The sequence below is a fragment of the Vicia villosa genome, unplaced genomic scaffold (assembly GCF_029867415.1).
Source record: "Vicia villosa cultivar HV-30 ecotype Madison, WI unplaced genomic scaffold, Vvil1.0 ctg.001049F_1_1, whole genome shotgun sequence".
NCBI classification, from domain to species: Eukaryota; Viridiplantae; Streptophyta; class Magnoliopsida; order Fabales; family Fabaceae; genus Vicia; species Vicia villosa.
The window spans coordinates 46013-59531 of record NW_026705459.1 but is presented as its reverse complement, the minus strand read 5'-3'; the positions used below and the strand labels follow the sequence as shown (position 1 = coordinate 59531).

General features: G+C 30.1%; 1 protein-coding gene across 1 annotated transcript; it reads right to left on the bottom strand.

Moving 5' to 3' along the window:
- Positions 1-9241: 9241 nt before the first annotated feature.
- LOC131632910 (IQ domain-containing protein IQM3-like) lies at positions 9242-12475 on the bottom strand. The gene is made up of 9 exons (XM_058903630.1): positions 12024-12475; positions 11780-11888; positions 11282-11347; positions 11084-11172; positions 10760-10847; positions 10449-10595; positions 10281-10373; positions 10066-10167; positions 9242-9913 (listed from the first exon to the last, which is right to left on the bottom strand). The coding sequence occupies exons 1-9, from the start codon at positions 12305-12307 to the stop codon at positions 9404-9406; spliced, it is 1488 nt and encodes a 495-aa protein (XP_058759613.1). The 5' UTR covers positions 12308-12475; the 3' UTR covers positions 9242-9403.
- Between the last annotated feature and the right edge of the window lie 1044 nt (positions 12476-13519).

The following is a 13519-nucleotide window of genomic DNA, read 5'->3' as shown; positions in this document are numbered from 1 at the left end:
AAGGGTCCCATAAAGTGCAGGCTATTCCCCCTAACTTGAGAAAGGGCGCCTTGTCCTGGTACAAGAGCCTCGCCAACAAATCAATAACCTCTTGGAAAGACCTAGGACAACAACTTTTGAGGCACTTTACAGCTTCTCGCCGCCATCCTAAGTCTGAGGCAACACTCGAGGCGATAATACAGGGGAAAGACGAATTCCTTTGAGCTTACATCGAGAGGTTTAATCGGGAAGACGTCCAGGTCCCCACGACAGACAACATGAAGAAATACTTGCTCGAGCAGAAACTAATCCCCCGCAGTGACTTCTCAAAAGCGGTCGGCATTGAAACGCCAGCGTCGTTGGACACCTTCCTCCTTAAGGCCCAAGCCTATATCTATTATAAGGAGAGAGAAGCTGCTAGCTCTGCTCAGGATTCACGATACCAGGAGAGAGCCAAAGTCCCGAGGCATGATAACTTCCCATCTCGACGAGGAGATGAACGATGAAGCGCTAAGAGAGGAACTTGACCTCGTAGAAGAAATTTGATCGGGAGCGACCCTCCGAGAAGCTTCATTAAAACAAAGAATAACGATACAACATGACACCAAAGTCATAAAACGAGAATTCAAAATCGACGGCTTAGTCCTGCGAAGAAATCACAAAGATTAGCGTGAGGGCAAACTCGTCACAAACTAGGAATGCCCCTATTGCGTCCGAACAAAGACAGAAAACAAGGTCTATTACGTAGAAAATATATACGGGGAAGAAGTTGCTCGACCATGGAATGCCAAAAAATTGAAAAAGTATTACAGTTAGGCTTGACAGTCGGTGTACCCCATTCAAACGACGATAGGGTACACCCCGACCATGGAGGCGTGCTCGGGTACAAGCACATCATCCCAAATTTAAGTAAAGGAAAGTTTCCGCTCTTTTACAAGCACATTATTGACTCGACGGGGAAACCTCGACCGAGCTCCGCCATCACGGTACCAGTTCGGCAGAGCATCCAATTCACAATGGGAAACTCACGGCGTGGAACCTAGGATCTCGACCGAGGCCTTAGAATCTGCTATCAGTCCGGAACCAACTCCGATCGCCCGACGCGTTCAGTATACTGTCGGGCACTATCACTATCGAGTCAAGATTTCTCTAATACTTAGCGAAAATAAATCACAAACAAACATCTCAGGAGCAGCTCAAATCGACGGGGAAACCTCGACCGAGCTCCGCCGTTGTTGTACCAGTTCGGCAGAACACCCAGCTCGCGATGGAAAGTTCACGTCGCGGAACCTAAGATCTCGACTGAGACCTTAGAATCAACTATCAGTCCGAAACCAACTCCAATTGCCTGACGAGTTCTCCATAGTGTCGGGCACTATCACCGTCGAAGTAAGATCCCCTTAATACTTAGCGAAAATAAATCACAAACAAACATCTCACGAGTAGTTCAACTCGACGAGCACCTAGAACACCTGTTCGAGGAAAATAAATACTGAACACGCTTAGTCGAACACAAACGGAAAACTCCCTCGTTCTTCCATGAGCACGTCCTCAAAGGAAAGCTCGGGCCAGATACACAGACAGAAAAATAACTCACAAACAGACTCAAACGCTCAGCTCAAGCACAAGTGGAGTCGTCCCCCAATTTCCTGTCTCCTTGAACAAGCGAAGTGACTTGTTATGCATTTTGGGCAACTTGAAATCCTGAACGTTAATGTAATTGACTTGGCTTGTATACCTTTGTGCTATTCCTTGGTGGACTCAACAAAGTTTTCCGGTTCAAAACTTAAAACAAGTCTCTAAAACTATAAACACGTTGATTCTTAAAATTTATCTATTAGCGTTATACAAAAATAATTTTATAGACTTCCTAATCTCATGTGCAGATGGCTGGGAGTGCAGTCTGTCCTTTTCAATGAAGGCTGGCAACATTGGAATCAGTTTGCTAATCTGCTCGACAACGGTAATTCTCGGACTGTGAAGATGTCGGTTATATGGTGTGCTTGCCTCTAGAATATTTGGAAACATAGGAATGCTAAATTGTTCCAAAATAAGGAAATTCAGATTGAGAACATTGCTGAAGAGGCGAAGATCTCAGCGTGGAAGTGGCTCAGACTTAAAGCTAATTTGATCTCGGACGACATAACTGTTTGGTGGTCTAACCCTCTAGCCTGCCTAGGCATTAAGGTTGCGTAAGCCTTCTTTCGATTCAATTCGTCATCTTGTCTAGGTGTTTTGGAAGGTTTTGCTATGTAGTGCCTCAGAGGCATTTCGGCTTCAAAAAATGTAGTTGAGTGATCAAGTTGCGAGGCGCACGTAGACTGAAGTTAGCATGGTTTTTGGTTGTGAATTGGTTGAATTTTAGGTTGCTAAGCTGCCCACATGTGTTCTACTTTGCTGGTTTTTGTATATGGTATAGTATTCCTTTGGTAGTAGAGTGTATACTGGTGTATATCTTGGACTCAGGTATATTGTCTTTAGCACAGCTTGTGCTCTCGTAGTCAATGTTACCTTTTGTTTCTTAAAAAAAAAAATTTAGGATACCTATCTATCTACTCATGAACCACACCTTATATATATATATATATATATATATATATATATATATATATATATATATATATATATATATATATATATATATATATATATATATATATATATATATATATATATATATATATATTCAATAGCTGAAAGCAACTAATCACCAAGATGATTTCTAAAATAAAATAAAAAACAAAAACTCTTCACGAAGAGCTGTACTCCTACAACCTATAAACATAATTATACTTTTCATCAGTCGTATAAATGAAACTGCTGCAGAAAAGGTAAACATCCTCACCAAGATGACAAACTCCCACATTAGGCAAATATCACAAAAGTAACAAGAGAAACATCACCTTGTCTCATAAATATAATCAGTCATATATGAGGGCAGCTTCTTGAGGAAACTTTAATTAAAATGAAATTTTCTTTTAATTTTAGAAAACTTCAACAAAAACATAAAATACAGAAATAAACTTTTAATTAAGGTGGTAAAACGGGTCGCCTGGATAAAAATGAGCATATAAATTTAGTCCGCTCCGCTAAGATGAAGGGTTGACGGATAACGAGTTTGTCCGCCTATTTTTCTTATTTTTTGTTTATTTTTTATATTGATTAACAATTTTTTATATCTTAATTAGATTTTTCACTTATTTTTTAAAATATTTTTTTATAAAAATAATTTTTAACAAATTTTACTTTGAAAAATATTACATATATTAATTAATAAAACCATCAAAAATTAAAATTATAAAAATTAATTTAAAAAAAGAGTTTAAAATTAAACGGACTGAACTAATACACGAAACATATTCAATGAGCCGCGGGCCTAAAATCTCAATCTAATTGCAATTGCCACCTCAACCCTTAATATTATGTTATAGTAATATACTGTCCTTTTCTGTACTTTGGCTACTTGCTGGAAGTCCAGACACAGTCCAATATTCAAATTTCAGGTCATCTTCAAATGATTCAAATAAGATAAAAATTATTTTTTGTACAAAGGAAATTATTAATTAAAGGGTCATGCTAACATGTGCCCTAAGGGCACATGTTAAGGATACTATAATTAGAAAATGTTATATATAATTAAAGTCATATTTAAAATTTCCATACATTGAATGCACGCGTTTCAAGATAAAATTTCTATAAATATCTTATTAACTTGTGTTCTTGGGGCACATGTTAGCTTTTCTCTTAATTAAAACACACATGTCATGTAAAAGCTGACATGAGAGATGTGTGTGGTTTTTTAATTATAATATTCATTTCAATTACATAAACTTTATTCTCTTTTTTTTTTAACTTTTTATTATAATATTCATTTGAATTGAAATATAATTCTTAATGCATATTAATTGTCAGATTTTATTAATATTTTGGACTATTGATTTACCCAATACATTGTTTCACTACTTTTATACAATTAGATTTTACCGTGTGTCATAACAACCGTAAAAAAATAGCACTTATTTTGTATTAAATAGAATGAAATCTTTTTATGTCATATTTTTTTATCTCATTAAACCGTATATGTTTTATTCCATTAATCAGTATATTAATTGTAATTTAATTAATAGTGTATATTAATGATTTATTTCCATATTCTTTCTCAAATTTGTATTAAATTAGAGTTTAACAAATATTTGGATTTGTTTGTCATTTTTTTTGATGTTCTTTCAAGTGATTATTCAAATGGGATGAATTAGATTTTAATTATTTTTCCTTTTTTAGTAATAATAAAATACAATAACTATTGATAATTGGGAAGTTTGAAATATCATATTTAATGAGGCCAATTACAATTGATACACTCATTGTTATTCACGTGAAAAAATTATTAGTAAAAAAAAATTTATAGAAAATTGTAAGAAAATGTCATTGGGAATATGTAGTTTTAGGTGATAATAATTAATCAGTCTTTTTTAGTATTTGCAATTATTACTGTTTTTTAAGAAATTATTCATCTACTGTTATAATAACTACTATCATAATAAAAAAAATCATATGTCTACCAAAATTAATTTCATTTCCAATTTTAATCCGATTTACATGTCTTCAATTATCTTTTTCATCATTAACTCATATTAACACGCCTATATCTTTAATACTTGACAATATTAAAAAGAATCATTATTTTTTTGATGCTACACATTTTTCGATGACAAAGTTTTTCAATATCTAAAAGCAGTCATTATGCTTAATTAATCATAAAAAAAAAGTAGAATTCAAATATAATATCAATAAACATAACTCTCTACCTTCCATACAATACAAATAAAATAAAAAGTATCTTGACATAATTCAAACCCAAATCGAGAAATCAGAAAAGTATGAAATAATTAAAAAAAAACGTACAAAAAAGATTTTATATAGTATTAAAAAGTAAATGCATACAAACATATTCTCATATTTCCAATGCCTTCATTACCTAAACATGCACTATTATAAGATTGACATTAAAATGTTCATTATTTTTATATCCATAAAAAATAGTTGATATTAATTTTAATTTATTCCTTTAATATCCATAAAAATATCAAATATTTCGTACAAAGAGAAAGTTGGTATTGACCCTTTTTTTCTATAAAAATTAATTCAATCAATTACATGTAATTTTTTTAATAATTTTTTAAAACAAAAATATCATATATTTGATAAAAATAATATATGATATTATGACATGATACAACGAAAAATAAAATTGACTTGAAAAAATGTTAGCATTTTTATATTAAAATATTAGTATTTTTTATATTAAAATGTTAGCATTTATACTAAAATATGATACAAATATTTGTTAATACAAAGAAAAAAACGAGTGACAAAAAAATTTCTTATGAAAAACACAAATTTATTATTCTTCTTTATATTTAAAACAATAATTTAATATATCAATTATAAATCATATACTTTATGACGATATTGTATGATGCATGTGAACGCAAGATAAATGACTACTTAATTATTTTATTTATTTTTTCTACTATAGTATATATTTTTAATTAAATTAAATTAATATTTATATGATAATTATAATTTCAAATATTTTTTCTTTTTAATTTGCATATCTTTTATATTTATTTATTAATCATCGTTATATATTTATTTATTACTTATATCGACTTAGCGTGACCCGTGCGAACGCACGGGTAAATGATTTCTTAATTATTTTCTTTATTTTTCTACTCAAATATACATTTTTCGACGGGAGAAAGCTACTTAATGTGTATATATTTTATTTACATTTTTAACCATCATTATATTATATTTATTTACAACTGCGATAGATAAATGCTTAATTATTTGCTTTATTTTTTATATGTACATATTAACCTATAACTGATATTTTTGGAAAAATAAATCTATTAAATATATTGAAATTTTTATTTAAAATAAGTAAAAAGATTTCAAATGCTTATAATAAGATAGGGGTATGAGTGACAATAAACAAAATTTGGACAAAAAAGTTTGGTACCTGTTACCAAATCAAATAAATATAATCACATATATTATATTTATTTATTATTTATAATATTGTGCAATACGTGCGAACGCACGGGTAGATGACTACTCACGATAGATTATAGCTATATTGTATAATGTGTACGAACGCACGGGTAGATGACTACTTAATTATTTTATTTATTTTTTCTACTAAACTATATATTTCTAACTAGATTAAATTAATATTTATTTGACAATTATAATTTCAATTGTTTTTTATTTTTAATTTGTGTATCTTTTATATATATATATATATATATATATATATATATATATATATATATATATATATTTATTAACCATCGTTATATTTATTTATTGTTTATATCGACTATACGTGATCCGTGCGGGCGCACGGGTCCTTTACTAGTATTATGTTATAGTAATATACTGTCCTTTTCTGTACTTTGGCTACTTGCTGGAAGTCCAGACACAGTCCAATATTCAAATTTCAGGTCATCTTCAAATGATTCAAATAAGATAAAAATTATTTTTTGTACAAAGGAAATTATTAATTAAAGGGTCATGCTAACATGTGCCCTAAGGGCACATGTTAAGGATACTATAATTAGAAAATGTTATATATAATTAAAGTCATATTTAAAATTTCCATACATTGAATGCACGCGTTTCAAGATAAAATTTCTATAAATATCTTATTAACTTGTGTTCTTGGGGCACATGTTAGCTTTTCTCTTAATTAAAACACACATGTCATGTAAAAGCTGACATGAGAGATGTGTGTGGTTTTCAATAATAAATTTCTAATGGTCCCCCAAACTTTAAACATATTTATTGATGCTCTCACCGCAAAAATAAACATATACAATTACGAACTTGCTGTAAACAATTTGTGCAGTCCTAAATTTGAGACATCAAAGTAAATATTTATAAGTATGTTTTGTTCTACGTACGAACATATATTTTTTGGGCAGAGATATAACAAAATATTTATATATTAGATGCTCCTTCGGTCTAAAAAAAGATATTACACGATTGTGTAATAAAAATTATTAATTTATCAAATCGTTTTAAAATATTATTATAATTTGGTGGAATGCACATCATTGTGTTTAATATCTCTTTTTTTTTTTTTCAAATTTTAGTTAGATAATAAATTATGTTATTTGAGTTAAATATGTATAAATGTTTATTTAGGATTCTCAACAGCATTTATTTATATTTGAGTATCAAATAAATATAATTAAATTATTAATATTTATAAATTGATGAAAAAAATTATTCTTAAAAAATTTATTTATTAAATAATATGATAAATTTGATATTATATTGAAATTTCAAAAAAAAAAACTATAAAAATTAGAACATATTAAATTAAAATTATTATTAAAGTTTTTAAAAATATGATTGAATATTAAATTATCAAATATGCACACACATATAATAATATTAATCAAAAGATTTATTTAATCATTTGTTCTAAAGCTAAAATTAGTTTTTTATTTTTAAAATATCTAAATTTAGTTATTTACTTTTAAATTTTTTAGTTTAATCAGTTTTTTATTAAATTTAAAAATTTAAAAATTAATTTTTAAACATATACAATTTATTTACGATGGTGATTTTTTAGGAGCTAGGTCGGTTTCGTTTGAATCTAGCCAAAACCACGACTCAACCCATAAAGGTTACACCAGTTTAAGTGAAACAAAAAAATCACCCACATCATTAAATTGGTTTGGTGAAACCACAAATTTGTAGGTTGGACAGTGGATTATCCAATTTTTTTTTCGTTCTTATACAATTATACCTAATGTGTCAATATTTTTTAATAAATAATTTAACCTATTATCTCTATTTTTTTAAACATCAAATCAAATATTTAAATGCACAATAAAACTCATCATAAATTTATTTGTAAAAATCAAAGTTAAATTATGGTAATATTTAGAATTGCATAAAATACTTGTAACTTGTCAGAATTAACATCAAAATAATTAAAGTGCGACCTCCTAAATAAGTTAAAATCACTACTTATAAAATAAAAGATGTTAAAAAAATTGCAATTGACGCAACTAAGATTAAAGACGTCAAAATCATCACTCGTCAAATTATAAAAAAAAAAAAATTTAACTCTCAAAAACTCGTGGATTTTGTGTGTTTGTGGGGATTTTGTGGGTTGAGTGTGAGTTTATCCATAACCAAATTATTTTAAATGGTTTTTCATTATTGAAAATCATATTCACCAAATAATCCAATTCAACCCAATTTTTTGGCGGTTTGGATGAACTTCACTGGATTTATTGAGTTTACTCAATCCATATATACTCCTAATGATTTTTTATTTTAAATTAAGTGTGTAGATAACTTTGTCTAATTTAATCATATTATTATCATATCATATTTTTATTTAATTTTTTTATTATATATGCTTCTATTTTTTCTTGGGCATCAAATACATTCTTAAAGAAAAATAATATTGTTGTATTTTTAAAAGAGAAAAGGGGTGATGCACTGAAAGTGTAAAATATTTTTACACTGTCAACCAATCACCACCCATGTATCTAATTAAATCATTTTTTTATTAAAAAAAACTTAATGACATAGCATATTTATGATTTTCTATTGGATTGGATGACAGTGTAAAATTATTTTACACTGTCAATGCACTACCTTTTAACTCTTTTTAAAATTCAATTTAATTGGAAAGAGATTCATATAATCTAATTCAAGTGCTCCGTGATGAATATTAATTTTAAAGGGTAATATTATTATTTTATTTAAAATGATTTTTTATACAATAACTTCAAAATAAATTAAATAATAAATAATGCTTAGAATTATTTTTGAAAGCAAAAGTTCTAAACCTTGACTTCAAATTAATTTGAATCAATAATGAAAGTAAAACTAATTCTACTCAAAAACACCTATCAAATCAAATTTAATTTTAAACTTACAAAATCATTTTTTGTCTAGTCCAAAATTGAACTCAAACTATACTTGCCAATTTTGTACTTCAAGAATCACATCTATCTCTCTCAAAATCAAATTGAAACACATAAGTGGTAAACCAGTTAACTGATAGTACATGAAAATTATGGTAAGGGTAGATCTCAATTTGGTGTCATGACATGACCTTGGCCACAAAATAGTGGCTAGACCTCAATTTTTCAACCAACCTATACTACCTTAAGGGTCACATTAAACACATCTTCAATTATCTCCTTTTAAGAGGAAAACATGCATGATGTAATGATAAAAAGAAATAAAATTTGATTTGATTTTTAATACACAACATCAAGTCCTCAACATTTAAGAAAGAAAAATTAAAGCATCACTTTTATTTATATCAAATTTAAAGCATAACTAAACTGAGCTGGAAGCTTAATCCTAAGATCAGTAGTACTTCAATTCAATTAATCAGACTCTCATCGTTGTTACTTCGCACCGTGTTGGGTGTCGGAGGAGCTGTAGGCGAAACAAGACCGCCCCTTAAAATGTATGTCAATGGAGATGGTGGAAGTTTTGGAGATAGGTTAACCATTTCCAATGCCTGAAGTCTAAGCTCCACAGGGTAATCGTTAACACACCCGATTCTAGGTCCGGCTCCAGTCGACCATTTACGCAAAAGGCTATGTCCCAATTGGTAGGATTGTGAACCCTTCTTGGAATTGATTCTTTGCAATATAGCAGTCTTGGACACCTCGGTTGAGCGTGGACTTTGAAGACCGCCTGATAGAGTCCTTTTGTAACTACCAACCGTGGTTTCAGGCTGAGGAGGGTCTTCCTTATCTTGAGGCGGAGTGTTTTCGGTTTTGGTTTCCTCAGATATCTCGGAAGTGATAGAGATTTCAGTTGTTAAGGATCTCTCGCCAAGCTTGCCTTCCTCATAATTTTCAAGGTCATCATTTGGTTTTCGTATCTAAAAACAAGAAAATCAAAGCAATGAGAAATGTATGAGATTTTTCTGATGAAACCCAAAGATATAGATGGCGAAAATCAAAGCAACAAAGGTACAAAAAACTATGAGAACACTAGCCAAGTTTCAAACATGTTTTGAAGGTAATCAATTACCTCAACTTCATCAAGATTGACACCATTTTCCCTGAGATATGATAAGAACGCGTCGAGTGTTTCGTCTGTTGGCCGATAGTGTCCACTATATGCAGAGATGGACTGAAAAGTCAAACAACTAAGAATCAAACATTGAAATATAACACGGCATGCATAGTCATATATACACCACGGTGAAAAAAATCGATCATGCAACGTTACCAAGTTAATTATACCTTTAGAATCCCATCCTCAGCTTCGAGCCGTCCAGCAGCCACGGTAGCTCCACCAGCCAAAAAAGAAGAATGATGGAACAACCCCTTCTTTTTCTGCGAGGTTATAACAATGTATCAATAGGACTGAATTGCACGAGAAACAATAACATAGGTTGAACTAATTGTTACCTTTCCGGCATAAAGTTTCTTCTCGGTGCTCATTACAAATATCCACTTAGCATCTTCAGAATCTTTTTTGGTATGAAGAAAATCTCCATTCTGGTAGTTGATAAGCTTTCCATCGTAGACAATATATTCATAGTTCTCTCTCTCTTGCTAGTTTCGGAAATTATGAAGAACAATTAACCAGTAAGAAAAACAGGAACATGCCAAAACTTTTGAAATTATGCACCTTATGAGTATAAGTCAATAGTATAAAGAAACTGCAACAAGCAAAACAAAAAAAAGTACTAATTCAATCAGAAGTTGCATGCACATACAGGTCCAAGATACTTTATGCATTGTTTTCGAAGCTTTGATCGGGAACACCGTTCAAGATCGAGAGTTTTCCCGTTTCCTAAATCCAACCTGTAGAACAGATAGAAAGAAAAATTAAGTTAAAGAAACTGAACACTGTATCCTCTGAATTTGCACTTATTATTTACTCAGAGTCCTATTTGCACGTTAACCAGAATCAATCAATTTTACAAAATCAATTCATTTAAAATCAATTTTCTTCACCCCATAACCAAACACACGCTAATAAAAATAGTAGATTATTCAAGTCACAACCTATTCAAGCTTTAGATTAAAAATTATCTCACCAATAAAAGAAAGGCTGACCAGAATCAGTTTTGCACCATTCTTCATAATAATAATGCAAGTTGTGTCCATAACGATGGCGTGGATCAATCTACAATTCATGTCAAGACCAATTAAACTTGAAAAACTATAAACAAATAATAATTGGTCATGCATAAAAAATTAAACTAAAATTATTATAAAAAAACAATCATACTCACAGCTTCAATCCAATGCTGAAAAGCCAATTTTTGTGCTTTGGCGTCCAAGGACAGTCCTTTACCAACCTGTCCCAAAAAAATTGTTGACTTTAGAATTCAATCCCAAAACCTTCATCTTAGATCGTTAGATTGAGATCAGACAACCATGAAGAGCACTCAACTACCGTTTGAGTTTTATTGTGTACGGTACGGGACCAAATATTCAATAAAGCAAATGAAAATAAAAGCACCATAAAATAGATTCAGCCGTGCACGAGTACTATTACACCAAAAAAAAAATTAGATAGAAATCAAGATATTTTCTACATGCAACTGTAGAGATTAAATCAACCGAAAAAAATGTAAAATGTATCTCCAAAAAATTTAACAGTCGAATTCAGAATCATCCAGAACCTCTCTGGTTAAGAGCGAAAAGATTTTTTATCATCTCATTCAAATAAAAAAATATTTACAAAAATATTGAATAAAAATACAGGAAAAAATTAGAGAGAGAAAGACCTTGGAAGCATTGAGTGTGACCCGACTCCAGCGAGACGCTGCCGTTTCAGGCAAATTAAAGAAAGAAATCGTACTGCGATTCAACCTCCAAAAATCTATCGCTTGCCACCTACACAAATTTCAAAACCAAATCACTAAAATATAATAATATCAAATAAATAAATAAATAAAAATAAAATAAAAAATTACTGTAACATATAAACAAAAAGAGAGAGGTTGCATGCAGATTGTAGGCAAGTCTCACCATAGTTCTTCAGCGACAACGGCGGAATCAGCCAACCTCCGTCGCGTACGGTACCCACGATACACCTTCTGAACACAAACAGCCGCGCTGGACTCATCGCACGCGCTTCCAAGCGCGTGCAACTCCTCCGACAACTGAAAAGTTTCGGATAACGGCGCATCATCGTGAAGCGATAGACGGAATGTCGGGTCCGGGTACTCGGAGGACCGAAAACCCGACGGGTGAATGTCATAAGGTTTAGAATTCGCGTTAAGATCAAAGGCAGAGTGAGTCTCAACTTCCATTACAAAAAAAAAACAAACAAACACCGGATAGTTTGAAGAAGTTTGAAGATGTTTTTGAAGAGTATGACTAAACAGTGTTTTTGTGTTGTCTCAAAACTGAAATGGTTGATTTCTTGAAGTTGTTATAAGAAAGGAAGAAGCTGAGATGGAATGTGAGGAGGGGAGATAGTACCAGCTTAGGTGGTTTTTATATATGGGGTGAAGAGAAAACCCAACTGTCCACTTTTTTTTTACTATTTTTATTTGTTTTTGTTGTTTTCTATTTTCATTATCTATCTACCCATACGCGCTCATTTTAGGACTCGCTTCTCACTCGCTTTCTTAATTATCGATTTAATGCGTTTACACAGTTATTATATCAATGACCGTCTGATTTTGATCAAACGGTTTGTAAGAAATAGATTTAATTTTTTATTTATAACTCTGAAAATACCTATATGTAACTAGGACCGTCGATTTTAATCGGATGGTTTGAAATAGATGAGTAGTGAATGTGGTGAGTTGCCGACTGCAGTTAATTCTGATCTCGCCTTCTTCTTCCTTTTCATTTCGTTATAGTTGTAAGAGATAAATGTTATTCAATTCAGTCGCTTCGGGTATTTTTGTTTACTACTTCAACTTTTTCTTTTAAGTAAGATGGACTGTTTGAATGAATAAACTTGATTTGTTTTTTTGTATGTTTTACTAAGTAATTGTTTTAATTTTTACTTTATTTTTTAATTTAATTATTTAAAATTATATTTTATATATAATTAAAAATTTGGTATTTAATTTAATTATTTACCTTTTTTTAATTATTTAAAATTAGCCTTTTTTTTATATAATTAAGAAATTGATTTTGTTTTACTAAATCTAACCATATGAGATATGTAATAAACGCGGTAGAATTGACTACCTTGCATTTTTGATATCTTTAGTACAAAATGATTGTAAAATGAATGAATAAAATAAACTATTTAAACATGAGAAAATTGTTTGTTAAAAAATACAGACAAAGTAAGAAAGACATAGAAATTCAACGGTAACAAAATCTATTTCTATAATAAATTAATTTCCAACAAATGATTTTTATAATTTAGTTTATAATAAATAAATTAGTTGATTCAAGTTGTAATATTTAATAAAATTAATATATATATATATATATATACATATATATATATATATATATATATATATATATATATATATATATATATATATATATATATT

Bases quoted from the DNA above. Each gene is read 5' to 3' on its own strand.
- LOC131632910 (XM_058903630.1), bottom strand. From the start codon at position 12,307: ATGGAAGTTGAGACTCACTCTGCCTTTGATCTTAACGCGAATTCTAAA. The intron at 10,848-11,083 runs GTGAGATAATTT...TCTGTTCTACAG, and splicing joins GGTCAGCCTTTCTTTTATTG to GTTGGATTTAGGAAACGGGA. The intron at 9,914-10,065 runs GTAATTGATTAC...TCTTGTTTTTAG, and splicing joins TCAATCTTGATGAAGTTGAG to ATACGAAAACCAAATGATGA.